The 23,971-nt window shown below is 43.8% G+C and overlaps 1 protein-coding gene across 1 annotated transcript in view; it reads left to right on the top strand.

The window, feature by feature from the left end:
* gpam (glycerol-3-phosphate acyltransferase, mitochondrial) overlaps positions 1 to 23,971 on the top strand; it is a 54,751-nt gene that overhangs the window by 15,962 nt on the left and 14,818 nt on the right. Inside the window, exons 2-13 of the mRNA XM_055876502.1 lie at positions 2,916 to 3,044; positions 3,342 to 3,461; positions 3,873 to 3,946; positions 4,680 to 4,793; positions 5,222 to 5,371; positions 5,753 to 5,852; positions 9,875 to 10,011; positions 10,390 to 10,489; positions 20,181 to 20,393; positions 20,591 to 20,704; positions 23,407 to 23,492; positions 23,794 to 23,909. Coding sequence (XP_055732477.1) covers positions 2,949 to 3,044; positions 3,342 to 3,461; positions 3,873 to 3,946; positions 4,680 to 4,793; positions 5,222 to 5,371; positions 5,753 to 5,852; positions 9,875 to 10,011; positions 10,390 to 10,489; positions 20,181 to 20,393; positions 20,591 to 20,704; positions 23,407 to 23,492; positions 23,794 to 23,909 — 1,420 coding nt within the window. The 5' untranslated portion in view covers positions 2,916 to 2,948. The remainder of the gene's footprint in view (positions 1 to 2,915; positions 3,045 to 3,341; positions 3,462 to 3,872; positions 3,947 to 4,679; positions 4,794 to 5,221; positions 5,372 to 5,752; positions 5,853 to 9,874; positions 10,012 to 10,389; positions 10,490 to 20,180; positions 20,394 to 20,590; positions 20,705 to 23,406; positions 23,493 to 23,793; positions 23,910 to 23,971) is intronic.

Below are 23,971 nucleotides of genomic sequence, written 5' to 3'. Positions count from 1 at the left end.
TCATCAAGGACAACACCCACCCGAGCCACTGCCTGTTCACCCCGCTATCATCCAGAAGGCGAGGTCAGTACAGGTGCATCAAAGCAGGGACCGAGAGACTGAAAAACAGCTTCTATCTCAAGGCCATCAGACTGTTAAACAGCCACCATTAACATTTAGTGGCCGCTGCCAACATACTGACTCAACTCCAGCCACTTTAATAATGGGAATTGTTGGAAATTATTTAAAAATGTACCACTAGCCACTTTAAACAATGCCACTTAATATAATGTTTACATACCCTACATTACTCATCTCATATGTATATACTGTACTCCATATCATCTACTGCAACTTGCCATCTTTATGTAATACATGTATCACTAGCCACTTTAAACTGTGCCACTTTATGTTTATATACCCTACATTACTCATCTCATATGTGTATTTACTGTACTCTATACCATCTACTGCATCCTGTCTATGCCGTTCTGTACCATTACTCATTCATATATCTTTATGTACACATTCTTTATCCCTTTACACTTGTGTGTATAAGGTAGTAGTTGTGGAATTGTTAGGTTAGATTACTTGTTGGTTATTACTGCATTGTCGGAACTAGAAGCACAAGCATTTCGCTACACTCGCATTAACATCTGCTAACCCCTAAAAAAAAAAAAAAAAAAAAAAAAAAAAAACACAACATCTGCTAACCATGTGTATGTGACAAATAAAATTTTATTTGATTTTCTACCATAAAAGGCCTTATTGGTGAAGTACTGTATAGATGGTTGTCCTTCTGGAAGGTTCTCCCGTCTCTACACAACTCTGGAACTCTGTCAGACTAACCATCGAGTTCTTGGGCACCTTCCTGACCAAGGCCCTTCTCCCCTGATTGCTCAGGTTGGCTGGGCGGCCAGCTCTAGGAAGAGTCTCGGTGGTTCCAAACTTCCATTTACGAATGGAGGCCACTGTCTTCTTGGGACCTTCAATGCTAAAGAAATTTTTTGGTACCCTTCCCCAGATGTGCTTCGACACAATCCTGTCTTGGAGCTCTACGGACAATTCCTTCAACCTCATGCCATGGTGTTTCTCTGACATGCACTGTCAAGTGTGTGACCTTGTATAGACAGGTGTGTGCCTTTCCAAATCATGTCCAATGAATTGATTTTAACCACAGGTAGACTCCAATTTGTGCAATCTCAATTTCTAGTCCTATAGCAAAGGATCTGAATATTTATGTCAAAGTATTTCTGTTTTAATTGAATACATTTCTTAACCTGTTTTCGTTTTGTCTTTATGGGGTATTGTCTGTAGATTTGAGGATTATTTTTTAAATCCTTTTTAGAATAAGGCTGTAATGTAACAAGATGGAAAAAGTAAAGGGGTCTGAATACTTCGAATGCCTAGGCCTGGTTGATAGTGCTCTGCTCACACTGACAAAGTTGTGCTTCAGCGTAGCAGGTAAAATAACTTTCAAACAGTGTAGCACCTATGTAAGGCTATTAGATGTGTTTTTGAATGCCTTAACTGGTCGACCACAGAGCAGGCTCAACCTGCCCAGCTACCTTAAATGCCATACATTTTCCATCTTTCACGTAAACTTTAAGGATGGGCTAGGTATACTGGAATTCTTTGCAGTTATGCTGATTTTTAATTTGAGGTGTCTTGGGTGGACGGGGCGGTTCGGGCTGGTGGCACACTTCTGCCTCAAATATCCCTCTGAGATGGTGTGAACACTCCAAATGCCCTGTTTCCCCCTCGACTCAACCAGCCAGCTCGGTTGTGCTTACTAGGGCTGGGACGATACCAGTATCACTTTTTTTTTCTCTCCCATGGCAAAAAAGAGCAAAGCAAACCTAAACTCTTTGGTCCTTTAAAATTCTGCTGTATGTAAAATATTGTATGCTATAGCTTGGAAAGTAAATTTGACTCGGAAGGCAACATGCGCGGTTATGTGAATGTATGAATCTATATAGAGGTTAACTTATTAGTTTATACATGAGTTTATCTGTGTGTATTTTTACGTGTGTGTGTGTGGGTCTGCGTGTATTTGTGTCTGCATCATTTGGGGAGGGGGGGGGGGGGCTGTGTTCAGTGGCCAGAGCCTGGGTAGCCTATAACCTGACACCGAAGGTGGAAAAAAGCTCTCGCCCACAGGTCAGCAAATTGGTTTCTGGTGGTAATACATACGTAGGTCATGAAGGACGTGAAGGAAAGAACTCGGGCTGGGAAAAAAATATCTCCACTATTTTTGCCACGTGCCAGTGGTGATGCCCCATGATCTATTTTGAGTAGCTGGAGAGGTCACACACACCCAATTTTGTCATTCCCAGTCCCAACTCTAGGGCCCTATAAAATCTACGATGCAGACGGAATCGCAGAAATCAGACAGTAAAACGGAATTCAACAATTATATTTAAAAAAACTTAGCAGGAAATCAATTAAATGTATTCAACTTATTTGCATTTATTTGCCCAAGTTTATCATACGACATGAACAGAATGCATCAGTGACTTGTATTTCCTGCAACTTTCTGCAGTGTGCAATGATAATGGTAGATGTCCCAAAGGCTGTCCCAAAAATCTCCTCAATTCAATGTTGACTTATGCCTCCCCTGGCAGAATTATATCATTACATTTTGTCTCAATCCAGTGGGGATTTGTTTCAAACTCTGCCATGATCATGCGAGGTCCAGAAAACCGTCCCTTGCTAGCTACGCAATTTAACAAAAAAATAACTACTCTGAAATTGACATTTTTAATTTGACACAACCCAAATTCTATCATCTGTCACCCCAGTCCAAACCCCCTCAATTGTTTGGCCTGCTCTGTTAGGTATGTAAGCGCCGTATGGCTTGGAGCTCGGTCATGGCTGTGGGGACCTCTATTGATGGCATTTGTGTTGATCTGTGATTGTCTCTCTCGATCCCGCAGATTCCTAGCTGGTGTGTGATATAAAGGGAGGAGATGGAAGTGGCCGTCACGATTGGGCCAGACAGCCTGCTCCAGGTCAATGGAGCCGACCAGGGAGGCAGCCGCTGGAAGCAGCCTAACGATGACTCAGTAAGATGGGATTGAACGATGACGTAGTGATGTGGTTCCCCGTGTTTTTGTTTTTTTTTAGTTGCTGGGATTTTTATTTTAGGTGGGTTGGTGCTAATTTAGGGAGGACTGTCTTGCTCAGTAATGGTAGAGGAAACACTAAGAAAGACTTGACCACTGATAGTCAGGAGAATTGCTGTTGGTTGAGAATTTTAGTGTGGGTGTGAAAGACCAACACGGCGCAAAAATCTATCTATTTCCTATATGGGATTCTTTTGTGTTTTGAACAATGGCGCAAACTGAAGTGTCTGTGTCCAGGACCGCAGTTCCAGTCCGTCTGTCCTGCGCTGTGTGACCAGCACGTGGAAGGAGGGCTTGCTGAACAGAAAGAGACCATTCGTGGGCCGCTGCTGCCATTCTTGCACGCCGCAAAGTCAGGTGAGCCGAGCCGTGGTCTAGTTTACTCCAGTCTAGCCGTTGGGTTACTCAAACCCCAGCCTGGTGATCCCAGGTTTTGCTTGGTTGTGTTCATTAGGGCAGGATATTTTGTGACGCGAAAAGAGTCATTTCAGGTTTTCTTCTGTTTGGTGCCTACATATTCATTACAACAAACAGAAGAAAAAGACTGAAACAGGAAGGGACTAATTAATTCCACCTGGAGGACGGAAAAATATTGCACTAAATAGATTCTATGGATGATTCTCCCCTATCTGCTCCATCCTCCATTTTAGGTAGAACCACTTGGTGATATTCGATTTCTTAGAACCCCAGGGCATTAACTTATGCATACGTTTCTGTGTCCCAGCTTGCAATAGATTTACTTGACAGAGCTCCTCTGTTTTCTTCCAGGCGAGACTCTTTAACTCGAGCATTCCTTCTCTAGGACTGCGCAACGTGATTTACATCAATGAGACACACACCAGGTAAGCCCACCACAGCACTTAAGTCATTGGTCGGAGAGCCCATAGTGATCGTCTCTCTTTAATAGACCTTTTTCACGTGGCTGTGTATTCAAACGCTGTTCAACATGTTGTGCCAACATTCAACGTATTTCAAGCGCGCAGGTTTGAAACCTGGTACAGTGTAGTAGATATGCTGGCTTCGTACTGTACTTCAAAGAACATGTACTCACCACTTGTCTATGAAGCTCAGGGTGTCCCTGTGAAACAGTGGAAACCTAAAGGATGAATAATTGACTGTCAACGGACACCAGCCACTCCTATCCGGTGACTGAGCTCAGTGGTCCCAAAGTCGGCGATGGCTCCCTTGTGCCTTACAAAACAACAGGACAAATGCATATATATGTTCATGTCAACAAAACACTAACTTGTCCATTTGACAAGATGAGTCTTATGACAGGTGGATTTTGGTGGTGGTGGTAGGGTTGTAAAATGACTAAGTAGAAATTGCTCTTTTTAAAAATAATGACACGCGTTTCACTAACCATATTACTGTTCAAGATAATATAAACATTTCAATTCCACCCAAGTTGCTCCTGTGCTTTGGTGGACTACAGCTGTAACAATGTAATCATTTTAAAAATGTGTTTCTGTAAGGCCACGGTAACTATGTTAATAGTATATACTTGTGATTGGGTGCACTCTGACTGTTGTGGTTACCTTGTATGTGACAAGAGTATTCCCTGTGGTCTTGCAGACATCGGGGCTGGCTGGCCCGCAGGCTCAGCTATGTGCTGTTTGTTCTGGAGAGGGACGTCCAGAAGGACATGTTCGCCCGCAACGTGGTGGACAATGTACTCAACAACAGCAGGTATCACAGAGAGACACAGAGGGAGGGAAGGCTGAAGGGAACCAGCAGGGATTTGGAAGAAGAGACAATGATGTACCATGATTATTTAGTAAATTACTTCCTCATCTCCTTTTGAACTGACTTCATAGACTTGAAGACAAACCAGCCCTTGGTTTCATCTCTAATGTATTTATATCAGAAGTTGTGACGGAAAGGAGATCATGTATTGGTGCACAGCCAAAGAAACAAAGCAGACAACTCTCATGAGTTTAGCAGTGCGTTTGTAACAGTAATTTCCCATGAACGGTACCCTTGAAACTGTCATAACGTGAGCATAGCTCCCTAGAAACTCTAAGTATAATGCCTTTCAAAACTCCATTAGCTTTTGATTTTCCAGTAGAAGAAGAATCAGAAGAATGCTTGTCTCTGACAGTACTTGTCTGTCCCAGGGTGGAGAGTGCAATTGTGGAGGTGGCCACTGAGTTGGATCCTGCGGCCACCGAGGCTGGGGTGGAACATAAAGCGGTCAGCAAGGTGAGGCGGAAAGCCAGAGGGTTCCTGCAAGAGATGGTGGCCAACATCTCACCAGCCTTCATCAGGTACAGCACCTTTCAGCGAGTCCTCTACTCTCAAATCACTTAATGTAATGTTCTTTGGCGCTGGCAGGGTTCCCACCGGCCTTTTGAAATAATTGAAAATGGGCGATGTCGTGGTTGAGGAATCACAATGTCCTTGATAAGTCTGTGCAAATGTATGGTTTTGTCTATGGATATTGCTGCCAATCAGATAACACAGATTTGTATCAATCCTCAAATGCTAGTTCTAATCCATGTAAGCAGTGCTCAAATGAGGAAGACCAAAGCATGCCGTTTTGTCCCTGTTACAACGAAAGTTGCTCAACTAAAAAAACAAAACAAAAAACACCACTGGCAGTGACAATGCCACTGAAGGAGCCATACTTGTACGTTTTTGTCTTTCAGGTTGACGGGATGGGCGCTTCTCAAGCTCTTCAATGGCTTCTTCTGGAGCATCCAGATCCACAAAGGCCAGCTGGAGATGGTGAAGAAAGCTGCTACGGAGGTTAGAATCACCGCTAACACTTTATACTGCTGGCATGATACTGTTGCGCCAGCGTGAAGAATGTCTTCATGTTTTAGAATATGTAAATAACTTTTTGATTAACATTTTATGCATAATCTGTAACATTTGTTATTTAAAGGTACACTATGGAATTTTGAGTTGTTTACCTCAAATGTTGGCGTGTGTTGACTGTATGGTTCATGGAATTATATCAAAGTTTATTTTATATAGCCCTTCGTACATCAGCTAATATCTCGAAGTGCTGTACAGAAACCCAGCCTAAAACCCCAAACAGCAAGCAATGCAGGTGTAGAAGCACGGCGGTTAGGAAAAACTCCCTAGAAAGGCCAAAACCTAGGAAGAAACCTAGAGAGGAACCAGGCTATGAGGGGTGGCCAGTCCTCTTCTGGCTGTGCCGGGTGGAGATTTATAACAGAGCATGACCAAGATGTTCAAATGTTCACAAATAATAATCAGGAGTAAATGTCAGTTGGCTTCTCATAGCCGATCATTAAGAGTATCTCTACTGCTCCTGTGGTCTCTAGAGAGTTGACAACAGCAGGTCTGGGACAGGTAGCACATCCGGTGGACAGGTCAGGGTTCCATAGCCGCAGGCAGAACAGTTGAAACTGGAACAGCAGCAAGGCCAGGTGGACTGGGGACAGCAAGGAGTCATCATGCCCAGTAGTCCTGGCGCATGGTCCTAGGGCTCAGGTCCTCCGAGAGAGAGAAGGAGAGATTTAGAGAGAGCATACTTAAATTCACACAGGACACCGGATAAGACAGGAGAAGTACTCCAGATATAACCAACTGACCCTAGCCCCCCAACACATAAACTACTGCAGCATATAAATGTCTTGCTTCATTAAACCATATAAACCTTAGAAAGGGTCCCATGATTGACCAGGACTGTCTACCCCGGGGACAGAGCTTCCGCAATGTTACCTTAACCGTCTTTTTTGGTTGTTGATAAAGCTACGTCAGTCTTATGTCAAGACAGCTAAAACTAAGATGACGTTTACACAACCTTTACCACCTTGAACCATCATTGATTGCCCATATCACATCCATTGATTGTTAGCTATTGATGGCTGGAGTTAGCTGAGGTTTGTTGTGGCTGTTTTTAAAGAACCAAACCATGGATTATAATGTCTCCTGGCCAATACTGTTGACTACTTCCAGGATTAGGAAACGTCTAACATCCTGAACTTACCCTTCTTTTTATAGGGCGTTCACTCACTGCTCTAACATGTAGTGAAGTATGGGTAAATTCAAGAGGGTGCTACTAAATTAATGTCTAAACCTAGTTTTCTTCAGCCTTTGTCATTATGAATCGCATACAAATAATCAATAGATTGTTCTCTACAATAGTACAACCTTTAATGTGCTTGTACTTAATAGTGTTGATTAAATAATAATGTCAGTTTGTTGTGACCGTTGCTAGTTGAGATCGCCCTACTCTTGGTTGTATTTCTTCCATATTTCAGCATTGGGAGGTGATAACATTAGGCGTTTCCACGCTTTGGGTCAATCAATGTTATATTGACACCCTTGTCATTATAATCTCCAGATCCGTGGCTTTCTATTCCTCTAACCCCGGTCAATCAATGTTGAGGGGCTGTTTCTATGGCAATTTTAAAGGGGGAGACTCACAAAATTCACAATGCAAACTGGAACAGATTTATTTTACTTTTTTCGGGGAGGGTATATATGGATATTCAGTCTGTTCGCTATATACTGAACAAAAATATAAACGCAAGATTTTGCTGAGTTACAATTCATATAAGGAAATTAGCCTATATTAATGAAGGCCCAAATGACTCGGCATAGGCCCACCCACTTGGGAGCCAGGCCCAGCCAATCAGAATGAGTTTTGCCCTACAAGGGCTTTATTACAGACAGTAATACTCCTCACCCCCCCCCCCCCCCCCCCCTCAGACTATCCCACAGGTGAAGAAGCCGCATGTGGAGGTCCTGGGTTGGCGTGGTTACACGTTGTGAGGCCGGTTGGACGTACTGCCAAATTCTCTAAAATGACAGAGGTGGCTTATGGTAGAGAAATGAACCCTGAATTCTCTTGCAAAACTTGAGACGTGGCATTGTGATAACTGCACATTTTAGTGGCCTTTTATTACCCTCAGCACAAGGTGCAATAATGTAATGATCATGCTGTTTTATCAGCTTCTTGATATGCCACACCTGTCAGGTGGATGGATTATCTCGACAAATGCTAAACTCCTCACTAATAGGGATCTAAACAAATTTTTGCACAAAATTTGAAAAAAATAAGCTTTCTTTGCAGATGGAAAATGTCTGGGATCTTTTATTTCAGCTCATGAAACATGGGACCAACACTTTAAGTTTATATTTGTGTGTATGAACAATGCTTAAGGAAAGTATTGAAACCCCTTGACGTTTTCCACATTTTGTTACATTACAGCCGTTCTAAAATGTATTAAGTTGTTTTTTTCCCTTGTAAATCTACACACAAAGCCCCGTAATGACAAAGCAAAAACAGGTTTTTAGAAATGTTTGCAAATTTATGAAACAACAAAAATAGGTATCACGTTTACATAGGTATTCAGACCCTTTACTCAGTACGTTGTTGAAGCATCTTTGGCAGCGATTACTGCCTCGAGTCTTCTTGGGTATGACACTAAAAACTTGGCACACCTGTATTTGGGGAGTTTATCCCTGTCTTCTGTGCAGATCCTCTCAAGCTCTGTCAGGTTGGATGGAGAGCGTCGCTGCACAGCTATTTTCAGGTCTCTCCAGAGATGTTAGATCTGGCTCAAGTCCGGGCTCTGGCTGGGCCACAAGGACATTCAGAGACTTGTCCCGAAGCCACTCCTGCGTTGTCTTGGCTGTGTGCTTAGGGTTGTTGTTCTGTTGGAAGGTGCACCTTCGCCCAGGTCTGAGGTTCTGACTGCTCTGGAGCAGATATTCATCAAGTATCGTTCTGTACTTTGCTCCATCCATCTTTCCCATCTTTCCCTGACTAGACTCCCAGTCCCTGCTGGTGAAAAACATCCCCACAGCAAGATGCTGCCACCACCATGCTTCACTGTAGGGATGGTGCCAGTTTTCCTCCAGGTGTGCCTCTTGGTTTCGTCAGACCAGAAAATTTTGTTTCTCATAGTCTGAGTCTACAGCTGCCTGCTGGCTTCTGTCTGGCCACTCTACCATAAAGGCCTGATTGGTGGAGTGCTGCAGAGATGGTTGTCCTTCTGGAAGGTTATCCCGTCTCCACAGAGGAGCTCTGTCAGTGATCCATAGGTTCTTGGTCACCTCCCTGACCAAGGCCCTTATCCCCTGATTGCTCAGTTTGGCTGGGCGGCCAGCTCTAGGAAGTCTTGGTGGTGCCAAATTTCTTCCATTTAAGAATGATGGGGCCCACTGTGTTTTTGGGGACCTTCAATGCTGCAGAAAGTGTTGGTACCCTTCCCCAGATCTCTGCCTCGACACAATCCTGTCTATGAGCTCTACGGACAATTCCTTTGTCATGACTTGGTTTTTGCTCTGACATGCACTGTCAACTGTGGGACCTTATATAGACAGGTGTGTGCCTTTCCAAATCATATCCAATCAATTGAATTGACCACAGGTGGACTCCAAGTAGAAACATCTCAAGGATGATAGATGGATACAGGATGTACCCGAGTTCAATTTCTTGTCTCATAGTAAAGGGTCTGAATACTTTTGTAAAAGGTATTTTTGTTTTTAATAAATTAGCAAACATTTCTATAAACTTGTTTTTTTTCTTCGTTTTGTCATTATAGGGTATTGTCTGTAGATTGAGAAATGTATTTAATACATTTTAGAATAAGGCTGTAACATAACAAAATGTGGGGGAAAGGAAAGGGTTCTGAGTACACTGTATATATGGTAGAGACCCAGGGTCTGGACTACTGTTTTTCAGATGCAGTTCTCTATTGAATAAAATAATCAATTTTATGGGTGAACACCATGCTCTTTAACCATGGCCTAAATTGTGTGGGGGTTTTTCCTTCTGTGTTTTGCAGTACAACGCTCCCCTTGTCTTCCTGCCCGTGCACAAGTCTCACATCGACTACCTGCTCATCACCTTTATCCTCTTCTGCCACAACATCAAGGCTCCCCACATCGCCGCCGGCAACAACCTCAACATCCCCATATTCAGGTGAGCCAACTGGAAGAAGACCCATCTAGATGCTGATCTAGATCGGTTTTGCTGAGCTTGGTCCGCCCCGTCCCCTTCGCCTAATGATTTGGGACAGGTAAACTGATCCTAGATCTGTGCCTAACTGTCTAGCACTACCTGGTGAAAGCTGATCTCAGGTCTGATAATGAATGAGGTTAAAATCAAGGTAGGAGAAACTGAACCTAGATCTGCACTTGGAAGAAAATGTATTTCAAGTCACCTGTGCAATGTGGGAGTTATTGAGCTAGCCTAGCCATTAGTTGTTTTGAAATATGCCATCCAGATGCGGGATTGGTTTAGTTTTCTTATTAGACTGTATTGTTTCAGTGAACGACTGGGCTTGCTTGTTTCTTTCAGCACATTGATACGTAAACTGGGAGGATTCTTCATTCGGCGAAAACTTGACGAGACGCCAGACGGAAAGAAGGATGTCTTGTACAGATCTCTATTATATGTAGTAAGTCTACAGAGGATAATGGTATCCCCTTTATGGTACTTATTAGCCTGACAGCGCACTATGTGTGTCTGTCCATGAGGGAAAAGGAATCTGTGCGTATGTGTCCATCTGCCTTAGTGTAAAGTGCCTCTGGGGCTCTGCTAATGGCTTTAGTCTTACACCATGTTTGGTGAAATGTGGATATGCTGGCTAAACTGGCACTAGCTGTGTCTCCCTTGTGAAATTTGAGGGATTTATTTTAAAAAACCTAACGCAATCGTAGCGCAGCAGTACAGCGCTGTCAAATGGTTGTCGGAAATATTTCTGCTATTATCACAGCGGGAATCATGGGCGCAATAGCTGGCAGTGACGCGAAAGGTCGATTTTGATGAATGAATAAATAAATTGTATGTGTGAAGGGCTTGACCACTCATTGGACAATAAATGTTCACCGAGGCTAAATACTGCATGCGATTTGTCTCAAGTTGTGTAGGTTATTGAGGGTCTTTGTTATCATCAACTCTAATTCGACTGGAGGGCACGGAATGTTCTCGACCTAGGACATGGATTGATACTGTTTATTAAATGGCATACAGTAACAAATAATAATAACAGTGAAATGCATCCAGATTTGCTTAATATGGTTGGCATGTTTGCAGTCCACAATGTTCTAGTTGGCTTCAACATGTAGTAGGGCTGGGCCATATGGCCTAAAAATCATCTCCATTTTCTTTAACTTACGCTATGTATCGTTTAAAAAAATAAAAAATAAGCATTGTTGCACAATTTAAAGATCAATACACTGCATTTCAAAGAGCCAGGAATGATATAATTAGCCTAGGTATACTTTTACAATTTATTTTAAGCCTTCCACAACCATAAGACCCATTAATAATTAAATTTTTTAGTATAACCTGCTTTTTTGCAATAGTCATTGATTTGGCTTTCAAGTCTATGAAAATGCCATTTTGTTACAAATTTAACCAGAACCATGCACAATGCACCTCCACTAGTAATGACTAACTTCTTGTAGCAGGTATTATAGAAAATGAACACGGGTCTCTCAAGCCCCACGTGCTAGTGAGTAGCCAGCTAATCTTTATATTTTAAGTCCCACCAATTTTGATTTATTTGCTTTGCTAACAAGGTAGAACAGTTGAACTGTTATGAATACACCCTCCTGTCCGTCTCCAACTGTTGGACAACACAGCCTGTTAACTTATTTAGATATTGTAATCAAGTGGCCTACCTGGATAAGGAGACACATATTTCTCAGAATGATAATGATTTACAAAATCCTTATGAATGTGTATTTTTATGCTCATTGCACATTTTTGTAAACCAGACTAGACAGCTAGCACAAGTCTGTGGCTAAAATCTTGATTTTTGCGATACGGGTATTTGGAACATCGACCTAAAATATACATTCAAATGTATCGAATTAATTCAATACATCGCCCAGCCTTAACATGTAAGCCTAAATATCTTTACGTATCACATTGACACTTCTCCAGAGCTTTTTTTATATTTTTTATATTAGGCTCCTATAAATTGTATGTGCGAGTCACAAGATAAATTTGCTGTTGATATGGCTATATAGGACTGAATAATTGTAAATATGTTGGCGGACCATGTATTTGGTAATTGGAAGAGACATGCTCTTTAAAAATGGGGATGGATACTTGAACACGTGAAACGAAGTATGGAGGTACTGTACCAGTCAAGTTTGGACACATACTCATTCCAGGGTTTTTCTTTATTTTTACTATTTTCTACATCGTAGAATAATAGTGAAGACATCAAAACTATGAAATAATACACATGGAATCATGTAGTAACCAAAAGTGTTTAAAAAAAATAATTATTATATATACACTGCTCAAAAAAATCAAGGGAACACTTAAACAACACAATGTAACTCCAAGTCAATCACACTTCTGTGAAATCAAACTGTCCACTTAGGAAGCAACACTGATTGACAATACATTTCACATGCTGTTGTGCAAATGGAATAGACAAAAGGTGGAAATTATAGGCAATTAGCAAGACACCCCCAATAAAGGAGTGATTCTGCAGGTGGTGACCACAGACCACTTCTCAGTTCCTATGCTTCCTGGCTGATGTTTTGGTCACTTTTGAATGCTGGCGGTGCTTTCACTCTAGTGGTAGCATGAGACGGAGTCTACAACCCACACAAGTGGCTCAGGTAGTGCAGCTCATCCAGGATGGCACATCAATGCGAGCTGTGGCAAGAAGGTTTGCTGTGTCTGTCAGCGTAGTGTCCAGAGCATGGAGGCGCTACCAGGAGACAGGCCAGTACATCAGGAGACATGGAGGAGGCCGTAGGAGGGCAACAACCCAGCAGCAGGACCGCTACCTCCGCCTTTGTGCAAGGAGGATTAGGAGGAGCACTGCCAGAGCCCTGCAAAATGACCTCCAGCTGGCCACAAATGTGCATTTTGCCTATCATTTCCACCTTTTGTCTATTCCATTTGCACAACAGCATGTGCAATTTATTGTCAATCAGTGTTGCTTCCTAAGTGGACAGTTTGATTTCACAGAAGTGTGATTGACTTGGAGTTACATTGTGTTGTTTAAGTGTTCCCTTGATTTTTTTGAGCAGTGTATAGAAGATTCTCAAATATATAAGTAGCCACCCTTTGCACACTCTTGGCATTCTCTCAACCAGCTTCATGAGGTAGTCACCTGGAATGCGTTTCAATTAACAGGTGTGCCTTAAGTTAATTTGTGGAATTTCTTTCCTTAATGCGTTAGAGCCAATCAGTTGTGTTGTGACAAGGTAGGGGTGGTATACAGAACATAACCCTATTTGGTAAAACACCAAATCCATATTATGGCTAGAACAGCTCAACTAAGCAAAGAGAAATGACAGTGCGTTACTTTAAGACATGAAGGTCAGTCAATGTGGAAAATGTCAAGAACTTTTAAAGTTTCTACATGTGCAGTTGCAAAAACCATCAAGGGCTATAATGAAACTGACTCTCATGAGGACCGCCACAGGAAAGGAAGACCCAGAGTTACCTCTGCTGCAGAGGTTCATTAGAGTTGCCAGCCTCATAAATTGCAGCTCAAATGTTTCACGGAGTTCAAGTAACAGACACATCTCAACATCAACTGTTCAGAGGAGACTGCATGAATCAGGCCTTCATGGTTGAATTGCTGAAAAGAAACCACTAATAAAGGATACCAATAAGAAGAGACTTGCTTGGGCCAAATAAACACGAGCAATGGACATTAGACCGGTGGAAATCTGTCCTTTGGTCTGATGAATCCAAATTTGAGATTTTTGGTTCCAACCGCTGTGTCTTTGTGAGACGCAGATTAGGTGAATCGATGATCTCTGCATGTGTGGTTCCCACTGTGAAGCTTGGAGGAGACGGTGTGGGGGTGCTTTGCTGGTGACACTGCCTGATTTTGAGTTCAAGGCCCACTTAACCAGCATGGCTAGCATTCTGCAATGATACGCCATCCCATCTGGTTTGCGCTTAGTGGGGATATAATTTGTTTTTTCAACCGGACAATGACCCAAAACACACCTCCAGGATGTGTAAGGGCTATTTAACAAAGAGTGATGGAGTGCTGCATCAGATGACCTGGCCTCCACAATCACCTGACCTCAACCCAATTGAGATAGTTTGGGATGAGTTGGACTGCAGAGTGAAGGAAAAGCAGCCAACAAGTGCTCAGCATGTGTGGGAACTCCTTCAAGACTATTGAAAAAGCATCCTTCATGTTACTATTGAAAAAGCTGTCAAGGCAAAGGGTGGCTACTTTGAAGAATCTCAAATATAAAATTAATTTGTATTTGTTTAAACTTTTTTTGGGGGTTACTATATGATTCCAAATGTGTTATTTCGTAGTTTTGTCTTTACTATTATTCTACAATATAGTAAAAAAAAAAAAAACTTGAATGAGCAGGCGTGTCCAAATTTTTGACTGGTACTGTATGTGATTAATGCAAAAGCATGAGGGCAAAAACCTCCATAGGCTACTTGGCTAATGCATGGCCAGAATTTTTAAAAGACACACCAACACATTGCTCTTGAATCAGACTTTGTTATAGAAAACTTCCAAGACGGCGTAGCAGTGTAGACGTCTTTGTCCTGTCGTGTCCCGTGTCCCTTGTATATATCTTTTTACATCTTTTTCTTCGCATATCTTTTAAAAATACTTTCTTAAACCTTAACTTCTAAATACTCAACTGCAACCCGCCTCACCCAATGTGGCGTGGATCTGCTTTTTTCTAAAGTATTTCTATTTACTTCTGATCTGGAATCCATCTACTGAAGATAGCCAGCTAACTGCCTACCAGCTATCAGTTAGCAAACCATTGCTAGCGGTCATCAGCTAACCTTTAGCTCGGAAAGCTCTCGCTAGTTCGAACAACGTGACTAAAACCAGAGCATAACGGACCTATTTCTCTCCATATCCCCGGATTCCTACCGCAAACTCTGAACATTTTCATCTGGATCTTCGCAACTAGCTAACCACAATCCCGGGTGACCACTCCTGGCTAGCGTCTCCATCCCGGAGCAGGCACCGGAGCAGGCACCAATTAGCCTGAAGCTAATTAGCCTGAAGCTAGGGCTCCTGTGCTACCACTGAAGCCCACTCCTGGGCTACAAGACCCGGACCCATTTACTGCCGGTACGGAGCACGGAACCCCGCCTATCCTCTACGACTGGAATACCGACATAATCTGCCCGGGGACTCCAACAGGCCCCTCAGGCGTGACGCCCGCTGAAGGCCCATTCTGCTAACCTACTAGGCCTGTTAGCTACCTAGAGCTACCTGGAACCCTACTAATTCCACTGACTGGTCTATCGACGTCACCGCACGAAGAGGCAAAAACAGACACCCCCCCCCCCCCCCCCCCCCCATCGCGACGTCCCCCAAAGGCTAACTTGCCTGCCCCGGTCTGCTAACTGCTAGCTTATCTTGCAGCTAGCGCAGCCAGGAAGCTAGCACCAGTTAGCAAACACAATTCTACAATTCACAACCTCTCTTTCGCCATCGCTATCCAGCTTGGATTCTCTGTCGACACGACCACGTCTGGTTTGCAGACGTGCCCTCAACCGGCCTCCGTCTGAGCAGACCCCCTCCGTCTGAGCAGACCACCCCCCCGGGCTACTAACTTTAAACGCGTGCTAGCTTAGTGGAGGCCTCACTACTCCCATCTACGGCTGCCCCCTGGACACTATGATCACTTGGCTACATAGCTGATGCCTGCTTGACTGTCCAATAATTCACGGTACTCCATTCTGTTTATTTGTGTTTTATCTGTCGGCTCTGTGCCTTAACTCAGGATCTGTGTGTAGTTAATCCGACCCTCTCTGCCCAGTCGTCGCCATTTTTACCTTCTGTTGCTGTGTTAGCTGACTAGCTGCTGTTATTTCACCTGCTGTTTTAGCTAGCTCTCCCAATCATGACCTGCAATCACTTTATGCCTTATTGTATGTCTCTCTCTAATATCAATATGCCTTACATACTGTTGTTCAGGCTAGTTATCATTGTTTTGGTTTGCAATGGACCCCGTAGTTCCACTCTCCGTACCTCTGATACCTCCTTTGTCCCACCCCCCACACATGCGGTGACCTCACCCATTGAGACCAGCATGTCCAGAGATACAACCTCTCTTATCATCACCCAGTGCCTGGGCTTGCCTCCGCTGTACCCGTGCCCCACCATACCCTGGTCTGCACATTATGCCCAGAATCTATTCTACCACGCCCATAAATCTGCTCCTTTTATTCCTTGTCCCCAACGCTCTAGGCGACCAGTTTTGATAGCCTTTAGCCGCACCCTCATCCTACTACTCCTCTGTTCCTCGGGTGATGTGGAGTTAAACCCAGGCCCTGCATGTCCCCAGTCACCCTCATTTGTTTACTTCTGTGATCGAAAAAGCCTTGGCCTCATGCATGTCAACATCAGAAGCCTCCTCCCCAAGTTTGCCTTACTCAACACTTTAGCACACTCTGCCAACCCTGATGTCCTTGCCGTGTCTGAATCCTGGCTTAGGAAGGCCACCAAAAATTCTGAGATTTCCATACCCAACTATAACACTTTCCGTCAAGATAGAACTGCCAAAGGGGGAGGAGTTGCAATCTACTGCAGAGATAGCCTGCAAAGTTCTGTCATACTTTCCAAGTCTATGCCCAAACAGTTCGAACTTCTAATTTAAAAAATTAATCTCTCCAGAAATAAGTCTCTCACTGTTGCCGCCTGCTACCGACCCCCCTCAGCTCCCAGCTGTGCCCTGGACACCATCTGTGAATTGATCGCTCCCCATCTAGCTTCAGAGTTTGTTCTGTTAGCTGACCTAAACTGGGATATGCTTAACACCCCGGCAGTCCTACAATCTAAGCTTGATGCCCTCAATCTCACACAAATCATCAAGGAACCCACCAGGTACAACCCTAAATCCGTAAACATGGGCACCCTAATAGACATTATCCTGACCAACTTGCCCTCCAAATACACCTCTGCTGTCTTCAATCAAGATCTCAGCGATCACTGCCTCATTGCCTGTATCCGCCACGGGTCCACGGTCAAACGACCACCCCTCATCACTGTCAAACGCTCCCTGAAACACTTCTGCGAGCAGGCCTTTCTAATCGACCTGGCCCGGGTATCCTGGAAGGATATTGACCTCATCCCGTCAGTTGAGGATGCCTGGTCATTCTTTAAAAGTTACTTCCTCACCATATTAGACAAGCACGCTCCGTTCAAAAAATGCAGAACCAAGAACAGATATAGCCCTTGGTTCACTCCAGACCTGACTGCCCTCGACCAGCACAAAAACATCCTGTGGCGAACTGCAATAGCATCGAAGAGCCCCCGTGATATGCAACTGTTCAGGGAAGTCAGGAACCAATACACGCAGTCAGTCAGGAAAGCAAAGGCCAGCTTTTTCAAGCAGAAATTTGCATCCTGTAGCTCTAACTCCAAAAAGTTCTGGGATACTGTAAAGTCCATGGAAAACAAGAGCACCTCCTCCCAGCTGCCCACTGCACTGAGGCTAGATAACACGGTCACCACTGATAAGTCCGTGATAATCGAAAACTTCAACAAACATTTCTCAATGGCTGGCCATGCCTTCCACCTGGCGACTCCAACCTTGGCCAACAGCCCCGCCCCCCCCGCTGCTACTCGCCCAAGCCTCCCCAGCTTCTCCTTTACCCATATCCAGATAGCAGATGTTCTGAAAGAGCTGGAAAACCTGGACCCATACAAATCAGCTGGGCTTGACAATCTGGGCCCCCTATTTCTGAAACTGTCCGCTGCCATTGTCGCACCCCCTATTACCAGCCTGTTCAACCTCTCCTTCGTATCATCTGAGATCCCCAAGGATTGGAAAGCTGCCGCTGTCATCCCCCTCTTCAAAGGGGGAGACACCCTGGACCCAAACTGTTACAGACCTATATCCATCCTGCCCTGCCTAGCTAAGGTCTTCGAAAGCCAAGTCAACAAACAGATCACTGACCATCTCGAATCCCACCGTACCTTCTCCGCTGTGCAATCCGGTTTCCGAGCCGGTCACGGGTGCACCTCAGCCACGCTCAAGGTACTAAACGATATCATAACCGCCATCGATAAAAGACATTACTGTGCAGCCGTCTTCATCGACCTGGCCAAGGCTTTCGACTCTGTCAATCACCATATTCTTATCGGCAGACTCAATAGCCTCGGTTTTTCTAATGACTGCCTTGCCTGGTTCACCAACTACTTTGCAGACAGAGTTCAGTGTGTCAAATCGGAGGGCATGTTGTCCGGTCCTCTGGCAGTCTCTATGGGGGTACCACAGGGTTCAATTCTCGGGCCGACTCTTTTCTCTGTATACATCAATGATGTTGCTCTTGCTGCGGGCGATTCCCTGATCCACCTCTACGCAGACGACACCATTCTGTATACTTCCGGCCCTTCCCTGGACACTGTGCTCTCTAACCTCCAAACGAGCTTCAATGCCATACAACACTCCTTCCGTGGCCTCCAACTGCTCTTAAACGCTAGTAAAACCAAATGCATGCTTTTCAACCGTTCGCTGCCTGCACCCGCACGCCCGACTAGCATCACCACCCTGGACTGTTCCGACCTAGAATATGTGGACATCTATAAGTACCTAGGTGTCTGGCTAGACTGCAAACTCTCCTTCCAGACTCATATCAAACATCTCCAATCCAAAATCAAATCTAGAGTCGGCTTTCTATTCCGGAACAAAGCCTCCTTCACTCACGCCGCCAAACTTACCCTAGTAAAACTGACTATCCTACCGATCCTCGACTTCGGAGATGTCATCTACAAAATAGCTTCCAATACTCTACTCAGCAAACTGGGTGCAGTTTATCACAGTGCCATCCGTTTTGTTACTAAAGCACCTTATACGACCCACCACTGCGACCTGTATGCCCTAGTCGGCTGGCCCTCGCTACATGTTCGTCGTCAGACCCACTGGCTCCAGGTCATCTACAAGGCTATGCTAGGCAAAGTGCCGCCTTATCTCAGTTCACTGGTCACGATGGCTACACCCACCCGTAGCACGCGCTCCAGCAGGTGTATCTCACTGATCATCCCTAAAGCCAAAACCTCATTTGGACGCCTTTCCTTCCAGTTCTCTGCTGCCTGCGACTGGAACGAATTGCAAAAATCTCTGAAGTTGGAGACTTTTATCTCCCTCAACAACTTTAAAAATCTGCTATCCGAGCAGCTAACCGATCGCTGCAGCTGTACATAGTCCATCTGTAAACTACCCACCCAATTTACCTACCTCACACCCATACTGCTTTTATTTATTTACTTTTCTGCTCTTTTGCACACCAGTATCTCTTCTTGCACATGATCGTCTAATTTATCACTCCAGTGTTAATCTGCTAAATTGTAATTATTCGATTTATTGCTTACCTCATGCCTTTTGCACACATTGTATATAGATTCTCTTTTTTCTACCATGTTATTGACTTGTCTATTGTTTACTCCATGTGTAACTCTGTTGTTGTCTGTTCACACTGCTATGCTTTATCTTGGCCAGGTCGCAGTTGCAAATGAGAACTTGTTCTCAACTAGCCTACCTGGTTAAATAAAGGTGAAATAAAAAATAAATAGTAGGGTAGTCTGAGGGCTTGGTTGTTTATCTAATGAACCGGGAGGAAGCAATTGTGCAGGGAAAATAACTGACTAAGTACAAGGGCCACTGGCATCATCGCATCTCTTGTTCCGTGATGGGTCTATTTCCCAGCTCTGACAAATGTCACAGGACTATTTAAAGCCAAAGCATCGCTTCCCTAAAGCTTTTACTGTCCCGAAGCTGTAGACCAGTTGGAACACACTGCATTTATTACAGAATGGGGACAAAAGCTCACGCACACCATAACTGTGGTCGGTTGACCGCAGTAGGGGGCTGTTGCATCTCTTGCTTTCGCCGCTGTGTGTTATAGGGACCACCTGCTGGGTGCAGACGAGTGGTGGCTACTTGCACAAATTCGACACACAGAATCGTCAGAATTAACAAATGTCAGCTGGTATTCTGGTCCGATGCACTAGGTTGCGCTTGGCTGTCCATTGTTCTGGTGGGTGTTGTGCACCCAGGAGTAGAAATGTGCAATTTAGTTCTAGATGAGTAGATTAAACCCATGTAAGCATGTCTCAAACAGCTAATTTATCATATTGCTAATATAGTTTTTCCCCCTCCCTCTAGTACACAGAGGAGTTGCTGAGGCAGCAGCAGTTCCTGGAGGTCTTCCTGGAGGGCACGCGCTCCCGCAGCGGCAAGCCCTCCACCGCACGCGCCGGCATGCTCTCCATCGTCGTGGACGCCCTTTGCAACGGCGTCATCCCCGAAGTGATGGTGGTGCCCGTGGGCATCTCCTATGACCGCATCCTCGAGGGCAACTACAACAGTGAGCAGCTGGTACGGACGTGTGTTTGCGGGCGGGGCAGGCAAAGGAGTGTGTGTGCATTGATGGGTTCTGTGTGTTGGATTTGTGTTGGCGTATGTTTTGTAGTTGGGGGAATATCTCTGAATACCACCCTAAATGTGTATGTATTTGCTATAAGTATATAACCATAGAGCTATGTGTGAATTATATTTCTGTCTACAACCCTCAGGGGAAGCCGAAGAAGAATGAGAGTCTGTGGGGTGTCGCGTGCGGAGTGTTACGGATGCTGCGGAAGAACTACGGCTGTGTGAGAGTGGACTTCACCCAGCCGTTCTCTCTGAAAGTGAGGACTGAGAGCGAGACCTTTAACACAAGCCCCCTCCGTGAAGCTCCTATGTTAACTGGACCTTTGAAAATGTCAACTAGCCTACTCCCTCTTTTAACCTACCAAAAGTCAACTAATTCCCATTGTAAAGTACACCAGAGTCGTGCTAAGGGCAAGATATAGAAAACAATAATTAGCGTTTGTTACTGGATAAGTCCAGGTAGTCCCTACCTGTTTCAGTCCGTCGTCTTTCGTGTGGTGCCTAATAAACACGTCCCAGTCTTATCCGCTCACAGAGGAGATGAAATTCATCTTTAATACTTCCTAAAGAAAGTTGTGTAAGTGGGGCAGACTTGTGGAAAGGTTGTTGAAACACTGTGGGTGAAATTTGTCACACGAGTACTAGACCCGGTTTCCAAAAGCATCTTAAGGCTAAATTCATTGTTAGAACCTTCATAGGAGCGTTGATAAATCTCTAAGCTGCTGCGCGAAACCATTGCTACTTAAGTTGCACTGAAACGCTTATTTACCGACTTCCTCAGACCACTCGTAGAACAGCTAAGTACAGCATTAGATGCCCCCCCTCCCCCTTTCCATGGCACTTTACACAGAAGATCTCCGCTAAACATGGAATCAAGATGTTTATCTGTCTCTGAACGCTGATAACTTGAAATTGATACAAACGAGGGAAGGGTTGAAAGATGCTTCAAGTGCAAACTGAGATGACTGCATTTAATAGATAAATACAGTATCGGCTACTTAGACCTATATATTTAAATCAAACTAGTATTTCAATATATGTTCTACACGGTGTACAAAACATTAGGAACAACTGCTATTTCCATGAGACTGACCAGGTGAAAGCTGTGATTCCCTTATTGATATCACTTGTTAAGACAGACATGGATGGACTGAGACATGGATTGTTTGTGTCATTCAGAGGGTGAATGGGCAAAACAAAAGATTAAAGTGCATTTGAACTGGGTAATGTAGTAGGTGCCAGGCGCACAGGTTTGAAAGTGTCAAGAACTGCAACGCTGGCGGGTTTATCACGCTCAACATTTTCCTGTGTATCAAGAATCGGCCACCACCCATTCTTGATACAGAATGGTACTGTAACAGTGTATTTTGCTAATTGTAGGCTACGGTGTAATTTTTCCTTCAATAGATTTGTGTGCAATGATGTGCCACATCTGTGATTTTAGTGCATTATTATAGCCTAGGGTAAGCGTTAGAATTAGCTGCCTTAATATTTGCAGCCATATACAGTGCCTTCAGAAAGTATTCATACCGCTTGATTTATTCCACATTTTGTTAGTCTGAATTCAAAATAGATTTTTCCTCACCCATTTATATACAATTCCCCATAATGACAGTGAAAATGTTTTGGGGACATCTCCGGGACGCTGGCCTAGAGTCATCTCTTCACGATTGACGTTGAGACGGGTGTTTTGCGGGTACTATTTAATGAAGTTGCCAGTTGTTTCTCAAACTAGACACTAATGTGTTTGTCCTCTTGCTCAATTGTGCACCGTGGGCTCCCACTCTTTCTACTTTGGTTAGAGCCAGTTTGCGCTGTTCTGTGAAGGGAGTAGAACACAGTATTGTCCCAGATCTTCAGTTTGTTGGCAATTTCTCACATGGAATAGCCTTAATTTCTCAGAACAAGAATAGACTGACAAGCTTCAGAAGAAAGTTCTTTGTTTCTGGCCATTTTGAGCCTGTAATCAAACCCACAAATGCTGATGCTCCAGATACTCAACTAGTCTAAAGAAAGCCAGTTTTATTGCTTCTTTAATCCGGCAACCGTTTTCAGCTGTGCTAACATAATTGCAAAAGGGTTTTCTACTGATCAATTCGCCTTTTTAAAATGATAAAATTGGATTAGCTAACACAACGTGCCATTGGAACACAGGAGTGATAGTTGCTGATAATGGTCGTCTGTACACCTATGTAGATATTCCATTAAATTAGCCGTTTCCATTTACAATAGTAATTTACAATATTAAAAATGTCTACACTGTATTTCTGATCAATTTTATGTTATTTTAATGGACAAAGGCAACAAAATCTTTCAAAAAACAGGAAATTGACCCTAAACTTTTGAACGGTAGTGTATGTAAATGAAAAACAGATCTCTCATTTTCAATAAATGTGCAAACAATTGTAAAAACATGTTTTCACTTTGTCATTATGGGGTATTGTGTGTAGATGGATGAATGGGGGAAAGTATTTAATTTTGTATTCATGCTGTAACATAACAAAATGGATTAAGTCGAGGGGTATGAATAGGTTCTGAAGGCACTGTAGGTGATTTCTCTCCGTCAGTATTGTGAGGTAACGACGCAGTTAGGGAACGTTCTCTCCGGGGGGGTTTGGGAAATGCACGTTACATCTTCAACCGTTGTATGAATTATGCATCGTCAAAACACTCGTTAGCCTAAGTTCCATCGCTATCGGGAAACCCAGGCTTGATCTGTGCAAAAAATACTGTATAACTCAATCTATAGCACAATTTCATAGGAAATGTTAGAATAGGAAACGTTAATGATGTGTGTTACAAACAGGTGAATATTTAACAAGGAGTTTAGTCAACTGTTGTTCAAGGGTCGGCGTGACGCCATGCCTTCATCTTTCAGTCGATTTGAAATATGTTTATTTTGCTCACTGCCAATTACTCACGCAAGATGTCACCCTATTTTTTTTTGTGTGTCCTTAAGGAGTACCTGGACACGCAAAGAAGTCGACATATTCCTCCCACCCTCTCCCTGGAACAGACCTTGGTGCCCACCATCATCGATGCACAGTATGTACACATACACACTGTTTTTTTGGACCAGGCCTACGTGATTCCATTGGATTTAATTGAACTTTATTCCCAAGTGGGAAGTAAATATGTTCAAAGGCGTACATACCACCACATCATAAAACATTTAACATTCACATTACGGACATAGTGCTGATTCCATGTATTTTTACTAAATGTTCTGTTTTCAAGTGAAACTCAATACCTTGCTCTTGTCAAAGCTTTTAGAATTGATTTGTGTGTGTGTGTGCTGATATTTATTTAATTTTTTCCCACCCCCACCCTTTGTGTGTTGGTTCAGACCGGATCAGGCCCAGTTTGAGGGTGAGCAGGAGGAGCAGCCCAACTCCAGGGACCTGTCGGACGAACCTTGGAGAAGACAGGTCATCGCCAACCTGGCCAAGCACGTGCTCTTCAGTAAGTAACAATAACACCCCCTCTTATAGGCCTCAGTCCTATGTTGGTCTTGTGTGGCTCAG

Source organism: Salvelinus fontinalis, chromosome 1, assembly GCF_029448725.1.
Source record: "Salvelinus fontinalis isolate EN_2023a chromosome 1, ASM2944872v1, whole genome shotgun sequence".
Classification (NCBI taxonomy): domain Eukaryota; kingdom Metazoa; phylum Chordata; class Actinopteri; order Salmoniformes; family Salmonidae; genus Salvelinus; species Salvelinus fontinalis.
The sequence above is the reverse complement of the archived record's forward strand: the minus strand, read 5'-3'. Positions and strand labels throughout refer to the sequence as shown.